General features: G+C 37.3%; 1 protein-coding gene and 1 pseudogene across 1 annotated transcript; both read left to right on the top strand.

Annotated features, from left to right (window-relative positions):
• Positions 1-3,307: 3,307 nt before the first annotated feature.
• LOC111951383 (nectin-1-like) lies at positions 3,308-5,892 on the top strand. The gene is made up of 6 exons (XM_023969435.2): positions 3,308-3,311; positions 3,653-4,003; positions 4,184-4,480; positions 4,563-4,671; positions 4,765-4,913; positions 5,888-5,892. Exons 1-6 carry the CDS (start codon positions 3,308-3,310, stop codon positions 5,890-5,892), a joined length of 915 nt encoding a protein of 304 aa, XP_023825203.2.
• An 8,876-nt stretch (positions 5,893-14,768) lies between these two features.
• Positions 14,769-16,114, top strand: LOC111951253 (troponin T, cardiac muscle isoforms pseudogene; annotated as a pseudogene).
• The last annotated feature ends 3,775 nt before the right edge of the window (positions 16,115-19,889 follow it).

The following is a 19,889-nucleotide window of genomic DNA, read 5'->3' as shown; positions in this document are numbered from 1 at the left end:
TCTGATGCAGCACTCCATCACTCTCCTTCTTGGTCAAATAGCCCTTACACAGCCTGGAGGTGTCTTGGGTCATTGTCCTGTTGAAAAACAAATGATAGTCCCACTAAGCGCATACCAGATGGGATGGCATATCGCTGCAGAATGCTGTGTGCCTTGAATTCTAAATAAATCACTGACAGTGTCACCAGCAAAGCACCCCCCACACCATCTCCTCCATGCTTCACGGTGGGAACCACACATACAGAGATCATCCGTTCACCTACTCTGCGTCTCACAAAGACACAGCGGTTGGAACCAAAAATCTCAAATTTGGACTCGTCAGACCAAAGGACAGATTTCCACTGGTCTAATGTCCATTGCTCGTGTTTCTTGGCCCAAGCAAGATTCACGCAGTCTCCTCTGAAYAGTTGATGTTGAGATGTGTCTGTTAATCTGTGAAGAATTTATTTGGGCTGCAATCTGAGGTGCAGTTAACTCTAATGAACTTATCCTCTGTTTCTCTTCTGTTTACCACTCCTAACTTGTCACAGCACAACTGATTGGCTCACACGCATTAAGAAGGAAAGAAATAACACAAATGTATCTTTTAACAAGGCACACCTGTTAATTTAAATGCATTCCAGGTGACGACCTCATTAAGCTGGTTGAGAGAATGCCAAACGTGTGCAAAGCTATAATCAAGGCAAAGGCTTGGTACTTTGAAGAATCTCAAATATAAAATATGTTTTGATTTGTTTAACACTTTTTTGGTTACTACATGATTCCATATGTGTTATTTCATAGTTTTGATGTCTTCACTATTATTCTACAATGTATAAAATAGAAAAAATAAAGGAAAATCCTTGAATGAGTAGGTGTGTCCAAACTTTTGACTGGTACTGTATATATTATGCTCATTCAACTGTGCCTCACAAGTAATACAACAAATTATCTATCAGGGTTCGTACAGTCATGAAATTCCTGGAAAAGTAATGGCATTTTGAAATGTTTTTTTCCGGGCCTGGAAAAGTTTTGCAAAATGATAGAAGTCATGGAAATTAATTTAATAATTTCTGTTAATTTATTTAGGAAGAGTTTTTAAATATTTTATCAATCAAATACAAATCTAGATATCAGCCAGGATCAGAATTACACTTTAGCACAGGGATCATCAACTATACTGAACAAAAATATAAATGCAACATGTAAAGTGTTGGTCCCATGTTTCATGAGTTGAAATAAAATATCCCATAAATTGTTCATACGCACAAAAAGCAGATTTTTCTCAAATGTTGTTGACAAATTTGTTTACATCCTTGTTAGTGAGCATTTCTCCTTTTCCAAAATAATCCATCCACCTGACAGGTGTGGCATATCAAGAAGCTGATTAAACAGCATGATCATTACACAGGTACGCCTTGTGCTGGGGACAATAAAAGGCCACTCTAAAATGCGCAGTTCTGTCACACAACACTATGCCAAAGATGTCTCAAGTTTTGAGGGAATGTGCAATTGGCACGACTGCAGGAATTCACACCAGGGTCTTGAGCTGACTGCAGTTCGGCGTCATAACCGACATCAGTGGGCAAACGCTGCATGATGCAAACGGTGGTCACCAAATACTGACTGGTTTTCTGATCCACGCCCTACTTTTTTAAAGGTATCTGTGACCAACAGATGCATATCTGTATTCCCAGTCATGTGAAATCCATAGATTAGTGCCTAATGAATTTATTTCAAATGACTGATTTCCTTATATGAACTGTTACTCATTAAATTCTTWAAAATTGTAGCATATTGCTTTTGTATTTTTGTTCAGTGTAGATTCATTCACAGACAATTTTTTCTTGAGTGGATGGTCCAGAACATAATTACTAATCATTTGTAGACTGCAAATTGACCGCAAGCATCCCAAACAGATATCATATTTTGCTAAAACCTAATAATTTCAAACTTGCAACTTGTTTACAAAAAAAAACTTGGGGGCCAAATAAAACCACCGCCAGTTGGGGAACCCTGTAGTAGACCAATAGCCACGGCTCTGACCGAAAGCAAAATATAGGCTAACAGCAATGGTGAGCGGAAGTTCCAGAACTTTATTAAATCTTCTCCCAGTAGACATAATGGAGAGATTGGCCATTTGGAATTTTGGGCAAGTTCGAACTTGTTTTTGTGTGCAGATTAATATATTAGTTCGATTAAAATGTTTACATGCTTTGCAAGAAGAACGATTTCCATAATAATCCTGTTTACATGGACACATCTGAAATCAGGCTACCTGATGGGACTTTGATAAATGCTGAAAATCATCTGCAATTAAGATTCTATCACAGTGACCATGTTCTTTTTGGGAAGGTTATTTCATTCTGAGTTTGGACATAAAGTTTGAATGTGAAAACAATTTCTAAGACGCATACTGTTAGGATTTATGTTTATGCACTATAGCCGGGTAGCATATAGGTTGAAAATGAATATTGTTTTGTTACACACACACACACACAATACAGAGAGGGGTGTGTGTGTAGGTGTGTAAGGACTGACCACCACAGGCCATAAAAGCTGTGGACAGTCTGGAGAGGGGAGGGGTGCATCACTCTGGGCCAACCAGGGTGGTGAAGAGACTGTTCAGTACCATATTAAGAATTGTTTGAGTGAAGAATCGAGGGGGACACAGGACGGAGCTGCTCTACCCAACAACCAGATGTGGACAAGGAAAACGCCAAGGGGCTTGGACAAGTTCGGGGGCCCACAAAGGAGGAGCAAGAGTATTAACCATGCTAAACCTCTACTATGATAGGCCAACTGGACAAGTTGAGAATAAAATTGTCATAGTATAAAAACTACTATTTGAGTACATTCCACAGTTCTCTGATCTACCCTGCGCGGAGATACAGTGAACCCGTATATACGAAAATTGCATTTACCATTTATCGTTTGAGTTTAATTAAAATACTTAAAATATATTCGGTGACTATGAATCACATTTTGTCCTGATGCCAGATTTGAACTGACGCAAATCTCTTTCAATACTTTTCAGTTTTTCAGAACTGACTTCACTCGCGCAAAAGAGGTTAGCTGGTGCTAGCACATGCGCAGATCCAATACACTGCTAGAACTCCGATTTAAGGTGTTTACATGTCCTAATAATTAGAACGATTGCTCAGAAATCTAGGCGTGTGCTAACTTCGATTATGACCCAATGCTGAATGAAGATAATCAGAGTAATGATTAACTCGGCCTATTGCCGTAATGAGTTTAACATTGAATCATTAGTCTGCATGTTATCATTCTCAGTATCTAGCTAATAATGGGGGCCTCAAGGAAAAGAATGCGTAGGTGTGGTTTCTTGTTCCATTCCGCTCCTGGGCCCATGTTTAGGTTACTGGTGTTGTAATCTTGCAGCTTGGTCTACATCTCAGGCTCGTTTCATTCTAATTTTGCTTATGCATAGGCCTAAACTTTGTCCCCCACCCCCCCAGATTAGAACGTTCACTTGAAGTTGTCATACACGAGATAGCCTACCAATGAAGAATAAAACATATTTCTCATGCTGACTCGGACGAGTTGGTGAGTGTAGGAGCGATGCAAAGCAAACCCATAACATTTGTTCTCCACAATATCAAGAAGAGTCTGAGAATTAGCTTTCTTATGCATCTTGCTAATATTCCTTTAGGTATCAGATTCATATCTTACAATGGCCGCCCAACAGTGACTCGGGGACAACACGCAGACTTGACCTGTGAGCTCATAGAGACAGACGAGCTCATCCAGATCTCATGGCAGAAGAGTACCAGGGGTTACCTTGCCAACTACAACTTCTTCCTCATCCTCATCACTCCTAGCTATGGTCCATCACATGTCAAAGGGCGGGGGGACAGGGTGGGCTTCATTGGGAACACCACAGCACTGGTGGGCTCTGTCCGACTGGGGTATGTGTCCCTGACTGATGAGGGCGTCTACACCCGCATCTTCACTGTGTTCCCCAGTGGGCCATACAAGGCAGAGATCCACCTCAATGTCCAAAGTAAGAGGYTATTTATGATGTATTTCCCCAATGGAATGAATCGTTTCATACAATTTTGTTAAGGGTGTTCCTTTACCTGCTATCCAAGGGTTCGTTTTTAAACTATATAAAGCCATACATTCATATTAAGTCAATGTGTTTATTGTGTTTTCTTCCCAATAGTTCCTCCTGTGATTTCAGTTGCTGTGGAGACTCTTCCCGTGGTTTCTGAGGGGAAGGAGAGCATCTTGGCCACATGCACAGCGGCTACCGCCAAGCCCCCCGCTGAGGTACAGTGGAGCACGGCCAGTGCAAGACAACCACTGAGTCTGACAACCTCAACCAATACTACACTGATCCCAGACGACACCGCCACGGTGAGGGTCCACCTGAAGGGAGACCCCTCCAGAGTCATGCACCAACAGGAGGTTCAGTGCCTGGTGAACCACACCACTCTGAGCCAGCAGAAGGCTGTTCCCTACGAGCTAGATGTACACTGTGAGTATTCTGAATGACAACAGCCGCAGTGTTTCTACTCCATATTAGACACAACAGTAACAACTTTTTGCCTATTCTACAGACCTTCCAAATTCGGTCAAAATCATCCTTCATGAGAGCGCACCCCAGGCACCAGCGTTTCAGTGTTTAGTAGACGCCAACCCCCCTCCAACAGAGTTCACATGGAAGAGGTCAGTTGTTCACAGTATTTCATTTCCCCCAACCCATTTTCTAAGGATCAGTGTCTACATCTATGTTTTGCTATGTGTCTACATTTGTCTTAGACTGAATAGATCAAATCTCAGTGAGACCAGGGGCTTGTTGGAGTTAATGAAGGTGGGCCCTGACTTCAGTGGTCTGTACAGCTGTGAGGTGTCCAACCCATACGGAGCAGCATCTGGTTTCCTGTATGTGCATAAAGGTAATGACGTATGTAACTTAGCCGTCTTGACATTTAATAAATTTATTTGAAGCATACATTCTGCAGAACTTGAACGTACACTGCCTGTACAAAACATTAGGAACACCTCCCTAGTATTGAGTTGCACCCCCTTTTGCCCTCAGAACAGACTCAATTTGTTGGGGCATGGACTCTACAAGGTGTCGAAAGCGTTCCACACGGATGCTGGCCCATGTTGACTCCAATGCTTCCCAAAGTTGTGTCAAGTTGGCTGGATGTCCTTTGGGTGGTGGACCATTCTTAGCGCACATGGGAAACTGTTGAGCATGAAAAACCCAGCAGCGTTGCAGATCTTGACACACTCAAACCGGTGCGCCTGGCACCTACTACTGTATCCCGTTTTAAAGGCACTTACATATTTTGTCTTGCAGATTCACCCTCTGAATGGCACACATACACAATCCATGTCCCAATTATCTCAAGGCTTAAAAATCCATCTTTAACCTGTCTCCTCCCCTTCATATATACTGATTTAAGTGGATTTAAGAAGTGACATCAATAAGGGATCATAGCTTTCACCTAGTTAGTCCGTCATGAAAAGAGCAGGTGTTCCTAATGTTTTGTACACTCAGTGTATATTTCCAGCTCTGTTTTCAACACAAAATGATGTTCCAGTATTGTTACTTATAATATTTAAGAAAGGTTAGATTGTTGGAAAGTAAAGGTTCTGTTTTTCCTATTTGCAGTTGATTAGCACTCCATTGCACCAGTAGCCTTGTGGGTTTTCCTCCCCATCCTCCTCTGCATTGGAACTGTATCTCTCTGGACGTTATTTTCCAGAGGACCCCTGAGAGAGAGGTAGCATTGTACAACTTCAGGACAAACAGTGTACACACACCTTTATTGACAAGTATCATTATGTTCTGCTGCTGTATCTAAAATTAAATTTACAGTGCCTTCAGAAAGTATTCACACCTCTTGACTTGTTCCACATTTTGTTGTTACAGCCTGAATTCAAAATTGATTCAATTTAGATTAAAAAAAAGAAAAAAAGCAGAAATTGAATATCCCTTTGAGCTGGTTATTAATTACACTTTGGATGGTGTATCAATACACCCAGTCGCTACAAAGGTACAGGTGTGCTTCCTAACTCAGTCGCCGTAGAGGAAGGACACCGCTCCTGGATTTCACAATGAGGCCAATGGTGACTTTAAAACAGTTACAGAGTTGAATGGCTGTGATAGGAGAAAGTTGAGGATGGATAACAACATTGTAGTTAATCCACAACACTAACCTAATTGACGGAGTGAAAAGAAGAAAGCCTGTACATAATACAAATATTCCAAAACATGCATCCTGTTTGCAACAAGGCACTAAAGTAGTACTGCAAAAAATGTGCAATGGAATTACATTTTTGTCCTGAATACAAAGTGTTATGTTTTGGGCAAATMCAATACAACACATTACTGAGTATCACTCTCCATATTTTAAAGCATATTGGTGGCTGCATCATGTTATGAGAATGCTTGTAATTGTTAAGGACTGGGGAGTTTTTCAGGATAAAAAAGAAACAGAATAGAGCTAAGCACAGACTCTATCCTAAAGGAAAACCTGGTTCAGTCTGCTTTCCACCAGACACTGGGAGATGAATTCACCTTTCAGCAGGACAATAACCTAAAACACAAATCTACACTGGAGTTGATTATCAAGAAGACAGTGAATGTTCCCGAGTAGCCGAGTTAGTTTTGACTTAAATCTACTTGAAAATCTCAGGCAAGACCTGAAAATGGTTGTCTAGCAGTCATCAACAGCATCCAATTTAACAGATCTTGAAGAATTTTGAAAATAATTATGGGCAAATGAACCCAGAAAGACTCAGGGGTGTGAATACTTACATAAATGAGATATTTCTGTATTTCATTTTCAATACATTTGCAAAAACTTCTAAAAATATCTTTTCACTGTCATAATGGGGTATTGTGTGTAGATGGGTGATAAAAATATATATATTTCATCAATTTTGAAATCAGGCTGTAACACAAAATAATTTTGAATAAGTCAAGGGGTATGAATACTTTCTGAAGGCACTATGTGTTCTTTGCAGAGACATGGCACTGTTTTTTTTGTAGTGGAGAGGCCATCCAAAATCCAGTAAAGGTAAGCCGTAAAGAACTGAGTCCATTGATGTTGAGAAACAGAAAGGTGCGGTTTGATAAGGATTGTGTAGATTGGGTAACATGAGGGGTTTCTCGATGTTAAAAACAGGGCCATGTTTTGTTTTTGTGCTCTTTTTTATGTTTACATGTTCTAGCTAACATCTAAACTGTTTAGAAGTCCACAGCACACTACAATACACAAGTGTGAAGATGATTTCTATGGGAATTGATACGTTTTTGTTATGGTCTTGACTGTTTATGTAAAACATTTCAGACACAGTTTTGTTAGAGTTTGCAATGGTAAAACTGTACCTTGACATCTGAGATTGTATTAGGCATAAGAGGATACAGTATTAATCATTTGAATGATAACATTTCCTCAAGCTAGTTTAAATATCACTGTATTTGTGTAGGCCTATTATGTCATACAGTACTGTGTTGGAATTTAGCAATTACTTTGGTATAAAATAGCTACATGGTTGGATCATTTGAGGGCACCATTTCCTTCATTTCTAGTGCAAAGTATTTTTTGGGTTGACCTGTTGGAGGTGTAGTATATAATATACAATATAGTATACTAGGTCTGACAGATCTATGCAACAATTGTAAATGGGATCTATTTATAATATAATTTAATTAGAGGCTGACAAAGTACTACTCTGGAATGCCATACAAAAGAGATGATAATAATCTGTTTTAAAGACAGGTAAGCTTCTAATTTTAATAGGAACAATACTGTAACACATAACTAACAATACTGTAAATTAAAAGACACATTTCACTAGTCTTTATACTGAAGAGTGGGGAGGCAGTATGGCTATTTATAGCCTAGTCCTGGTCAATTGTGCCTCTCCTTGCTCCTATTGATAGACACAGTTGTCCCTTGCCATCAGTAACCAAAAGGCTTCATTTTAAATCAGACCACCACCTGCTACTCATAATTGACCAATCAGCAGGGTTGACGTTTGGTAAATTTTTTCTTTGGGATGGAGGGTTCCTCTTTTGTTCATTGAAATTTGTCAATTGGCAAATAGTTAGGTATGGAGGACTGGGGGCGTTCCCCTAGAAATTGAAGGGCTTTAGTCCACAAACGGTTGAAATGTTCTCTCAACCCATTTAAACTGACATCTGTGTTGCACAGGATGCTTGTTCTGATGCTATTACTATTTTATTATGAGGCTCCGTACTGGCCTTAATAATACTGTGATCTTAGTTGTGGGTACTGGCTGGCAATCTTCAGGAGTGAGTCTTAGTTGTGGGTACTGGCTGGCAATCTTCAGGAGTGAGTCTTAGGCTGTGGAGTGCAGGGACACTTTCGAAATCCTTCCGTTCTCTGTCCCCAAATCCTAGCCCTTAGTCCAAGGCCTGTACTCTGCCATTTTGCTGTCCCCTTCTGAGGAAAAGGCTACATATTCACTAAGAGGAGCAATCTTCCACGGCACAGTGGTTTATTGGAATGCTCAGGGTTCATGGGGGACACCCGTGGACAACGCACAGCACCTGTCTCCCCCTGTCAATTATCTCATACTAAAACCACATTTGTCCTTTTGCACTCCTTACTCAAGGGCTGGATATTTAAGTGCTGAACACTATGTATTCTATTGTTGCCGTCAGTGCCCGAGAAGTAAACATTAAAAAAGCAATTACTTTGTAATCCACTCGACCCTGAAAGCTGGAGTCTTCCATTGCAAGAATGTTTTAATTACATTCCGAAGTGGAGACGAGACAGTGGTTAGGAATTGTTCTTGTTGGAAGTTGTATTTTTAGGGCCCATCTTTCCTTGACAGGTGTTTTCTGTCAGCACTCAAGGATGATCAGTTGAAAGCTTGCGCTCAAAGTATTTACTATGGTAGGGTAGTCTTTGGCTGGCAAACTGGAAGATATTTATTTTTTCACACAGTGCAACATGTAAATGGAACAGTGGTCAAGTATTTCTTTATAGTTTCTTTCTTATTTATTAAAATGTATTTTAAGGGCAAATTGATGTACAAAGACAGAGATACACATTTGAGGTGTCAATTAGCAAAGTGAACATATTTAAAATAGTTGTAGGAAGGACGTAAATCTTCAGGGTATATGAACATATTATACACAGCTTTGGTGGTCTTGCAAAGGGGTAATTCATATATTGTAATGATGTGCTTTGCTCTTGGATGTGCTCACCGGTAAGCTCTGTAAGTCACAGTGGAAAAAACGAGACTCTAGATGAATGTACTTCGGTCAAGATGATGTGGTTATGACGTAATGGCATAAGTGAGGTGACCCCAATTACATTGTCTGGTGTTCACATTCTAATAATGAAGTGCTACTTTATCTGGCAACAAGCCTTTTCAACGGTCTATCTTTGGTGCATGACCCATATATGTGCTTGATATATCACTGTATGTGGAATATAAGAGACCATTCATTATATATTTATTGATATAGTGACCATTCATTATATAGTTATTGATATAGTGACCATTCATTATATATTTTATAGTATATTACGATTATATAGTTATGATATAGGGACCATTAAATAATTCTATTAGAATCTAGTAGCCCATTCGTTACTTATATTTATAGAATAGTGCCATTCCGCGTTATAATAATAGTTTATAAATATATTGACCATTCATATATATTATTATAGATATAATTGGACCATATTATAGGTTATTGATAAGTGACATGTTCATTATGTATTTATTATATAGTGACCATTTATTAGTATTTATTGATGTATTAGGCCATTCTTATATTATTTATAGATAGAGTACCATATTCATTTACTATTTATAGATATATTGACCATAGTTATAGCTTTGATATAGTGACATTCATATTATGTATTTTTAGACTATAGTGACCATTCATTATATATTATTAGACCCTATAGTGCACCATTCCCATTAGTAATTATTATATGTTCAATCCAATATTTAATATTTATTCAAATATATACTCCAGGCCATCAGAACTGTTAACCAGCCACCCTACACATGGTGATGTGTGTGGGTGTGGTCTCTCGTGTGTGTTGGGTGGGGGGTGTGGGGGTGTGTGTGGTGCTTGCCCATCTACACTGTGTGGTTATCCTTTTAAATCATGTAAACTATGGCACCTACACTTTAAACAATGCGCACTATAGATGTAAAGTTTCAATACCCTATCAGTACGCATCTCATATGTATATACTGTACTCTAATACCACCTACTGCAATCCTTGAGCCATCTTTTAGTGTAATACATGTATTCACTAGCGCACTTTAAACAATGCCCAACTTAATGTAATGTTTACATACCGTACATTGACGCATCTTCATATTATATACTGTATCTCGATACCATCTACTGCATCTTGCCTATGACGGGTCTGTACATCACTATTTCATGATAGTCTTATTATGTACATATTCTTCGATCCCTTTACAACTTTGTGATGAAACGTAGCTGTTGTGAATTGCTAGGCTACAGACATTACTCACGTTGCGTTATACTGCATTGCTCCGGAATTAGAAGCACAAGCATTTCGCTAGCACTCACATTTAGGCATTCTGTAACCATGTGTAGTTTGCACAAATACAAATTGTGATGATTATATTTTTTTTGATCAGTAGGACATGATTATGATACATTTATTTGATGATAGAGGAGCAAGTCATTAATATTACTTTATTGGATATATGTGACCATGATCATTTATGTAGTATTGGTTAAGTGACCATTCAATGGGTTATTCTATTGATATTGTCGACCTCATTAATTATATATTATTATATATTATACGGGTAAACCATTCGCATTATATAGTTATTGAGTATAGTGACCATTCATGGCGGTTATTTTGACCATGAGATCAATAAGTATATCAATGAGATATAGTGACCATTCATTATATAGTTATTAAATCATCGACCATTACTAACTTACATTCATAATATGACGCATGATTATTGATATCGTACCATTCATTATATATTTAATTTCAATATTTAGTGACTATTCATTATATAGTGACATGTCATTATATATTTATTGATATAGTGACCATTCATATATATTATTTATATATATATTTGACCATTATGTAGTTTTAGATATAGTGACATTCATTATATATTTATTGATGTATAGTGACCTATTCTTATATTTATATACTATATTTGACCATTATTTGTAGTTATTGATTAGTGACATTCATTATATATTTATTGATATACGTGGACATTCATTATAATATTATTCATATAGGAATTCATATTATGTATTTTTGATATAGTGATCATTCCTTATATATTTTATGATAAGGTGACCATTATTATATAGTTTGATATAGTGACATTCATTATATTAGTTATTGATATTAGTGACCATATCAAAATTGATATAGATTATTGATATAGTGACATTCATTATGTATTTATTGATATAGTGATCATTCTATTATAGTAATTATTAGTATTGATATACGTGACTCATTATATTTATATATATGTGACATTCATTCATCATAATTATTGATTTATAGTGACCATTCATTATATTATAGATATAGATGATCATATATACTTATTGATAGGACATTATTATATAATATTATTGTACAGTGACCATTCATTATTATTTATTGATATAGAGTGATATCATGATATTTAGTGGATTGAATATTTATATGATAAGTGACCATTCATTAGTGTATTTATTGATAATAGTGACATTCATTATATATTTATTGATGATATGGACCATTATATTATTGAATATAATTTTATAGATATTAGGTGACATTCATCTATGTATTTCATTGATATAGTGACCATTCATTATATATGTTATTGAGTATAGTGACCATTCATATTATAATTCATTCGTATATACGTGACCATTCATTATGTATATATTGATATGGTGACATTCGTTATATATTTATGATATAGGTGATTCATTCTATATAATTTATTGATAATAGTGACCATTCAGTTATGTTATTTATTGATATTAGTGACCATTCATTATGTATTATTGATATAGTGATCATTATTAGATGATATTATTAGATACAGTGGACACATTCATTATGTATTTATTGAATTAGTGATCTCATCATTATGTATTTATAGATTACGTGACCCATTACATTATGTGATTTATAGTTGATATAATGATCATTCATTAATAGTATTATTGATATAGTGACCATTTACTTACTGTTATTTATTGATATAGATGATCATTCATTATATATCTGTTATAGATAAGTGACCATTCAAGTTATATATTTATTGATATATGACCATTCATATGTATTTTGAGTATATGATCATTCATTATATATTATATAGGATATAAGTGACCATTCAATATTATTTATAGATATAGTGACATTATATAGTATTGATAGTGACATTCATGCTATGTATTTATTGAATATAGTGATCATTATTATATATTTATTGATATAGTGACCATTCATTATTTTATTAGATATACTTGACCTTATATAGTTATTGATATTAGTACATTCATTATGTATTTATTGATATAGTGACATTCATTATAATAGTTTATGATTATAGTGACATTCATATTATATTTATAGAATTAGTGCACATTGATTTATGTATTTATTGATATAGTGACCATTCAATATATATTTATTGATATAGTGACCATTCATTATATTAATTATTGATATAGTGACATTCATATATATTTATAGATACAGTGACAGTATCGATTATATATTGTATAGATATAGTGACCATTGTTATATTTATTGATATTAGTGACCTATATATATTTATTGATTAAGTGACATTCATATATATTTATGATACAGTGACCATTCATTATCAATATTTATTGACTATCAGTGCCATTCATTATGTATTACGGAATTAGTTGACCATTGTTATATATTTATTAATATATGACATTCATTATATAGTTATTGATATAGTGACCATTCATTATATAATTATTCATAAGTGAACCACTTCATTATGTATTTTTATAGATATAGGACCATCATTATGTGTATATTATAGTATATTGACCATTATATATTTTATAGATATATTGACCATTATATATTTATTGATATAGTGACCATTCATTATATATTTATAGATATTGATAGATATATTATGTATTATTGATATAGTGACCATTATTATATTTATTGATATAGTGACCATTCAATATATATTTATGATACAGTGACATTCATTATATATTTATTGATATAGTGGCCATTCATTATGTATTTACGGATATAGTGACCATTTGTATATATTATTTATTTATAGTGACATCATTATATAGTTATTGATATAGTGACCATTCATTATATATAATTCATTACAGTGACCATTCATATGTATTTTTATAGATATAGTGACCAATTTCATTATGTATATATTAGATTATTGACCATTATATATTTATTGATATAGTGACCATTATATATTTATTGATATATTGACCATTATATATTTATTATTAGTGACCATTATAATTTATTGATATAGTGACCATTCATTTTATTTAGATTAGTATATTTATTGATGATATGACCATTCATTATATTTATAGATTTAGTGACCATTTATAGTTTTGATTATGATCATTATATATTTAGTGTAGTGACCTTTATTGATAGGTATTGATATATATACTGTTAGTATTATGTATAGTCATTATTATATAGTACATTCATTATTATTGTGTGTATGTATATTTATTAGATATAGTGACCATTCATTATGTATATATAGATATATTACCATTATATAGTTATTGATATAGTGACCATTATTATTATATATATAGTGGGCATTCTTAGTTATGATTTACGATATAGTGACATTCATTATATATTTATTGATATAGTGACCATATTTGTTATATATTTATTTCGTATAGAGTGACCATTCATTATGTATTTATTGATATTAGTGATTATTCATTATATATTGATAGATATGGTGACCATTATATATTTATTGATATAGTGGCCATTCATTATGTATTTACGGATATTAGTGACCATTCATTATATATTTATTGATATAGTGGCCATTCAGTATTAGTTACGGATATAGTGGACATTTGTTATGTAATTTATTGATATAGTGACCATTCATTATATATTTATTGATATAGTGACCATTCATTATATATTTATAGATATAGTGACCATTCATTATATATTTATCGATATAGTGGCCATTCATTATATATTTATTGACATAGTGACCATTCATTATATATTTATTGATATTTTGACCATGATATATTTATTGATTTAGTGACCATTCATTATATATTTATTGACATATAGACTGTTCATTATATATATATTATTATATATTATATATTTATTGATATAGTGACCATATACTGTGTCTCTCTTTTTCTCCTTCTTGATGACCAAGTGTATAAATAACCCCATAGTATATGAGTAAGAACTTGACTTGATACTTACAGCAAACATGCTGTGACCGTGATGCATGCATTCGATTGTGGGCTTGAAGGAGAGCACAGGTTTGAGTGGCACCTGAGTGCATCTGTTGTGCGTCTGAAATAGGGCACCCCGATTGTCCTTAGAAAGGAATGATGGGCAGAGTCTGGGGTCAGGGTTCAGGGGAGGGGGCAGACTTGTTGAAGGAGAAAATAGACTCCATTCCATCTGTCTGAACATTTCTGCTAGACAGTGGGGTTTGGACACATGATCAGGGTAAAGCTTTAAAAGAGCCCAAGCAACCGCGCCCGAAAGTTCATTTCACTTCCCCTTTTGATTGTTTGACACAAGTTGGTCTCTGAGTATTGTGTGTGTGTCTCCGCTGGTCTTTCTTCCTTGACTTCTTGACTGTCTCAGAGGCAGGCTTTAACATCATGTCTGACACAGTGGATATTGTGGAGGAATACGAGGAGGAGGAAGAGGAGGAAGAAGTAGAGGAGGCACCTGAGGTGGAAGAGGAGGCTGAAGAAGAGCAGGAGGAGGATGAGGCAGATAAGGAGGATGAGGTAGATGAGGAGGAGAGGGAACACGTTGAGGGGAGCGAGGGGGAGACCAAGCCACGGACAAAGTACATTACCAACATTGCTCCTCCCAAGCTGCCAGACGGCGAGAAGTTAGACTTTGATGACCTCCACCGCAAGAGGCTGGAGAAGGACTTCAATGACCTGCAGAGCCTGATCGAGATGCACTTCTCCAGCCGCCAGAAAGAGGAGGAGGAGTTAGTGGCCCTCCGCAGCCGCATCGAGCGCCGCCGTGCCGACCGTGCCGAGCAGCAGCGTGTGCGCGCCGAGCAGAACATTGAGCGCCAGGCCCGTCTTGCTGAGGAGCGGACCCGCCGGGAAGAGGAGGCCAAGCTCCGYGCCGAGGAGGATGCCAGGAAGAAGAACGTCTTCTCCAACAAGGCGTTCGGCGGCTACATACAGAAGGGGGACGTGAAGAAGGGCAAGAAGCTGACGGGGCGCGAGAAGAAGACCAAGRCTCTGTTGGAACGCCGCAAGCCCCTCAACATCGACCACCTCAACCAGGAGAGGCTGGTGGAGAAGTCCCGCGAGCTCTGGCWGTGGCTGCGCCAGCTGCACGCTGAGAAGTTTGACCTGGCCGAGAAGCTGAAGAGGCAGAAGTATGACGTGAACGTGCTGCGGAACCGCGTCAGCGACCACCAGAGGGGCTCCAAGGTGGCCAAGGCGACCCGCGGGGCGAAGAAGTTACGTTAGTCACACAGCAACGACCCCAACATTATCAGATTAGTCTCGCTGTCTTTGGACCGTTTTAGGTACAACCACCTGCTTCTGCTTTATCATATTTCCTGAGTTTTGAGTATAGGCCTGCTTGTTTGTTTGTTTGGGGGTTTCTACAGTATAACGTTAGCTAAGCGATCTGATCAGCCTACATAATGTATTCACAGGTTTTGCACAGGCTGTAACTTTCTTTGTTGACTATAGTTGTCTGATGTAAACATTTAATATGGTTCACGAGGAATATGATTACTGATATCGTATTCCCAGATAAAGCTAAATGTTTGAATATTGTTAATACAGTTTTGATTGATCATTCTAATAAAATGTGTAAATGTTTGATGCAGTTCTGGTCATTATTCTACCTAAGCAGTCTTTGTAGCTGGTTAGTTAAATTCCTCTCTTTCTACTGTGAGGGTTACTGAAACAGTCGTATGCAAGCCAAAGGATAATGTACTACATTGCAAAATGTTTTTTTATACATTAACATACACCTCATGAATGTTTATTTGTTTGTCTTGGTCCAATTCTGAGGGTTGAAACGTGGCTCGTCCCTGACAGGTGTGGCACACATGGAACTGTAAAGAGCTAATTTAGTCTCTGCCATGCTCAGGGTGGGGAATGTATTTGTATTGACCTGCAGAGTCTTGGCCAGAAGGAGTTAACTATGGGTTAAACGAGCCCATCATAGAAATATAATTCAAATTCCTATAAGCGGTATCACCATTCAAGTCAATGGGTGGCTGTTGGGTGGACTGGCGGCCATATTGGGTGTACCCATAATCCATAATTCTATTTCTATGGAGCCCACCATCTTAACTGCCCCTGTCATTCCATTGATGGGTGTTTATAGTCAGGAATCTCAAGGGCCATCCCCATTCAATCAACAGGAGACATAATGGATGTATCTATGGTACTCAATGCCATTGATGTACTGTAGATAATACATACCAATCTATTATATGAGGCAGTATAATTTACTCAACCAATTTTAGTGCTAAACAGTATTAACAAACATATTATTATCAGATGACCTTGTACTACTGAGATGTTATTTGGCTGGAGTTGTGTCATACGGTGGCTGTTTTGTACTTACTGGAGACAGTAGCCTGGACAATCACTAGAGGGCGCTAAGTGACAAGTTTGCAGTTGAACTTGTGAATGTACAGTTGAAGTCGGAAGTTTACATACACTTAGGTAGAGTCATTAAAACTTGTTTTTCAACCACTCCACAAATTTCTTGTTAACAAACAAGAAATATAGTTTTGGCAAGTCGGTTAGGACATCTACTTTGTGCATGACACAAGTAATTTTTCCAACAATTGTATACAGACAGATTATTTCACTTATAATTCACTGTATCACAATTCCAGTGGGTCAGAAGTCTACATACACTAAGTTGACTGTGCCTTTAAACAGCTTGGAAAATTCCAGAAAAATTATGTAATGGCTTTAGAAGCATCTGATAGGCTAATTGACATCATTTGAGTCAATTGGAGGTTACCTGTGGATGTATTCAAGGTCTACCTTCAAAATTAGTGCCTCTTTGCTTGACCATGGGAAAATCAAAAGAAATCAGCCAAGACCTCAGGAAAAAAATTGTAGATCTCTACAAGTCTGGTTCATCCTTGGGAGCAATTTCCAAACACCTGAAGGTACCACGTTCATCTGTACAAACTATAGTACACAAGTATAAACACCATGGGACCACGCAGCCGCCATACCGCTCAGGAAGGAGATGCTTTCTGTCTCCTAGAGATGAACGTACTTTGGTGCGAAAAGTGCAAATAAATCCCAGAACAACAGCAAAGGACCTTGTGAAGATGCTGGAGGAAACAGGTACAAAAGTATCTATATCCATAGTAAAACGAGTCCTATATCGACATAACCTGAAAGGCCGCTCAGCAAGGAAGAAGCCACTGCTCCAAAACCGCCATAAAAAGCCAGACAACGGTTTGCAACTGCACATGGGGACAAAGATTGTACTTTTTGGAGAAATGTCCTCTGGTCTGATGAAACAAAAATATAACTGGCCATAATGTTTGGAGGAAAAAGGGGAGGCTTGCAAGCCGAAGAACACCATCCCAACCATGAAGCATGGGTGGCAGCATCATGTTGTGGAGGTCCTTGTCTTCAGGAGGGACTGGTACACTTCACAAAATAGATGGCATCATGAGGATGGAAAATTATGTGGATATTTTGAAGCAACACCTCAAGACAATCAGTGCAGGAAGTTAAAGCTTGGTCGCAAATGGGTCTTCCAAATGGACAATGACCCCAAGCATACTTCCAAAGTTGTGGCAAAATTGCTTCAGGACAACAAAGTCAAGGTATTGGAGTGGCCATCATAAAGCCTCAATCCCATAGAACATTTGTGGGCAGAACTGAAAAAGCATGTGCGAGCAAGGAGGCCTACAGACCTGACTCAGTTACACCAGCTCTGTCAGGAGGAATGGGCCAAAATTCACCCAACTAATTGTGGGAAGCTTGTGGAAGGCTACCTGAAATGTTTGACCGAAGTTAAACAATTAAAAGGCAATGCTACCAAATACTAAATGAGTGTATGTAAATGTCTGACCCACTGGGAATGTGCTGAAAGAAATAAAAGCTGAAATAAGTCATTCTCTCTACTATTATTCTGACATTTCACATTCTTAATGTAAAGTGGTGATACTAACTGACCTAAAACAGGGAATTTTTACCAGGATTAAATATCAGGAATTGTGAAAAACTGAGTTTAAATGTATTTGGCTAAGGTGTATGTACACTTCCGACTTCAACTGTACCTTTTCTTTACAAAGTCTATAGGATGCATAACTTGGCACTCATTGACGTAACAAGTACTGTGCATACCTCATTCATAAGAGGTTTCCTTCCCTCCCATTTTCCTCTACCCTTGTGAACCCTTATCTCTGTGCTTCACAATTACCTGCATCTACTGGCAATTCTCCCCCCAACTTCTGACATATTCTGAAAAACAATCAAATTGTCACTTGGCAACAACAAATCAATGAACTGAAATGAAAGCTGTGTCATAACAGAATGCAATAGGGGACAATATTTCTGCTGTGCGGTTTTGATTGTCGTTTAGGCTGGCCTCACTATTGCCGAGAGCTGCTTGTAACCGTAAGAACAAATTAAAGCCTTCCAGGCGTTGCTATATGCCAACAGGTTTCCATAGAGACAGTGCGGTAGGGCAACTCTGCAATCAGGGCCCCTCCCCACTCGGCTGAAAGGGCTGGAAGTTGATATTGATGGAAGTGTAGAAACGTCTGGATTGACTACATCTCAGACAGGATCAGTCCAGAGGCAGTTGATCTACTTACTAGATTCAGTTTGACTTAGTCTCTGCGTCAGCAAGCAAGTTCATGTGGGGATGTGTGTGAGCATTGAATTCATGGAATGAACATCCATTGTCGCTGAATTTTGTTGTTTTATGATGATTTATAGGTGCTTTGTTTAGGTTAAAGGATTATGCATGTAGTATTTGGGTTCAACTGACAAGCTGTAACTGCTAATTATTTGTACACTATAGTAATTTATCTTCGCCCACTACGGATAATGAGAAATTAAATGTACTGTCTTATACACTAGCTCAACAATTATTCTCACATCAACTGACAGAATGACAAATGGTTCCCAATCAAAAGTTTGCATGCTTGTTCAAGAGCAACTTCAAAACAATATAGCTCTAACCAGAGCTATTCTGCATCAATTAGTATTCCAAATCCTAAAATGTTCCTGTTCGTGTGTTGGAATGCACATGCACTCTTGAAACGTGACCCTGTTTGTGTGATTAGAGGCTAGATCTGTATGTGCGTGTGTGAGGAGTGACAGCAGCTGCAGGGTCACCTGCTCATTATGGCCGAGCGGAGGCCATAGGACACTCTGGGCACACAGTGACTGACAGCTGTCACTTTCTCACATACACACACACACACACACACACACAACACACTCATACAACACACACACTGCCCTTGTCATAAGGCAGGGCTATCTCTTGATCACACAGATCACACAGAGAATCACAAGCATTTAGTTGATACTAGTTATGAACAGGAAATCTATTTGATTGATGTGGACTTGATCCATGATTAGACTTAGAAAGCGA

This window comes from Salvelinus sp. IW2-2015, linkage group LG24 (assembly GCF_002910315.2).
Source record: "Salvelinus sp. IW2-2015 linkage group LG24, ASM291031v2, whole genome shotgun sequence".
NCBI classification, from domain to species: Eukaryota; Metazoa; Chordata; class Actinopteri; order Salmoniformes; family Salmonidae; genus Salvelinus; species Salvelinus sp. IW2-2015.
This window is presented reverse-complemented; position numbering and strand designations above follow the sequence as displayed.

What these genes read in the sequence shown, in the direction of transcription:
- LOC111951383 (XM_023969435.2), top strand. An exon ending in CTACGAGCTAGATGTACACT is followed by an intron (nt 4,481 to 4,562) that starts GTGAGTATTCTG and finishes CCTATTCTACAG; the next exon opens with ACCTTCCAAATTCGGTCAAA. An exon ending in ACAGAGTTCACATGGAAGAG is followed by an intron (nt 4,672 to 4,764) that starts GTCAGTTGTTCA and finishes CATTTGTCTTAG; the next exon opens with ACTGAATAGATCAAATCTCA.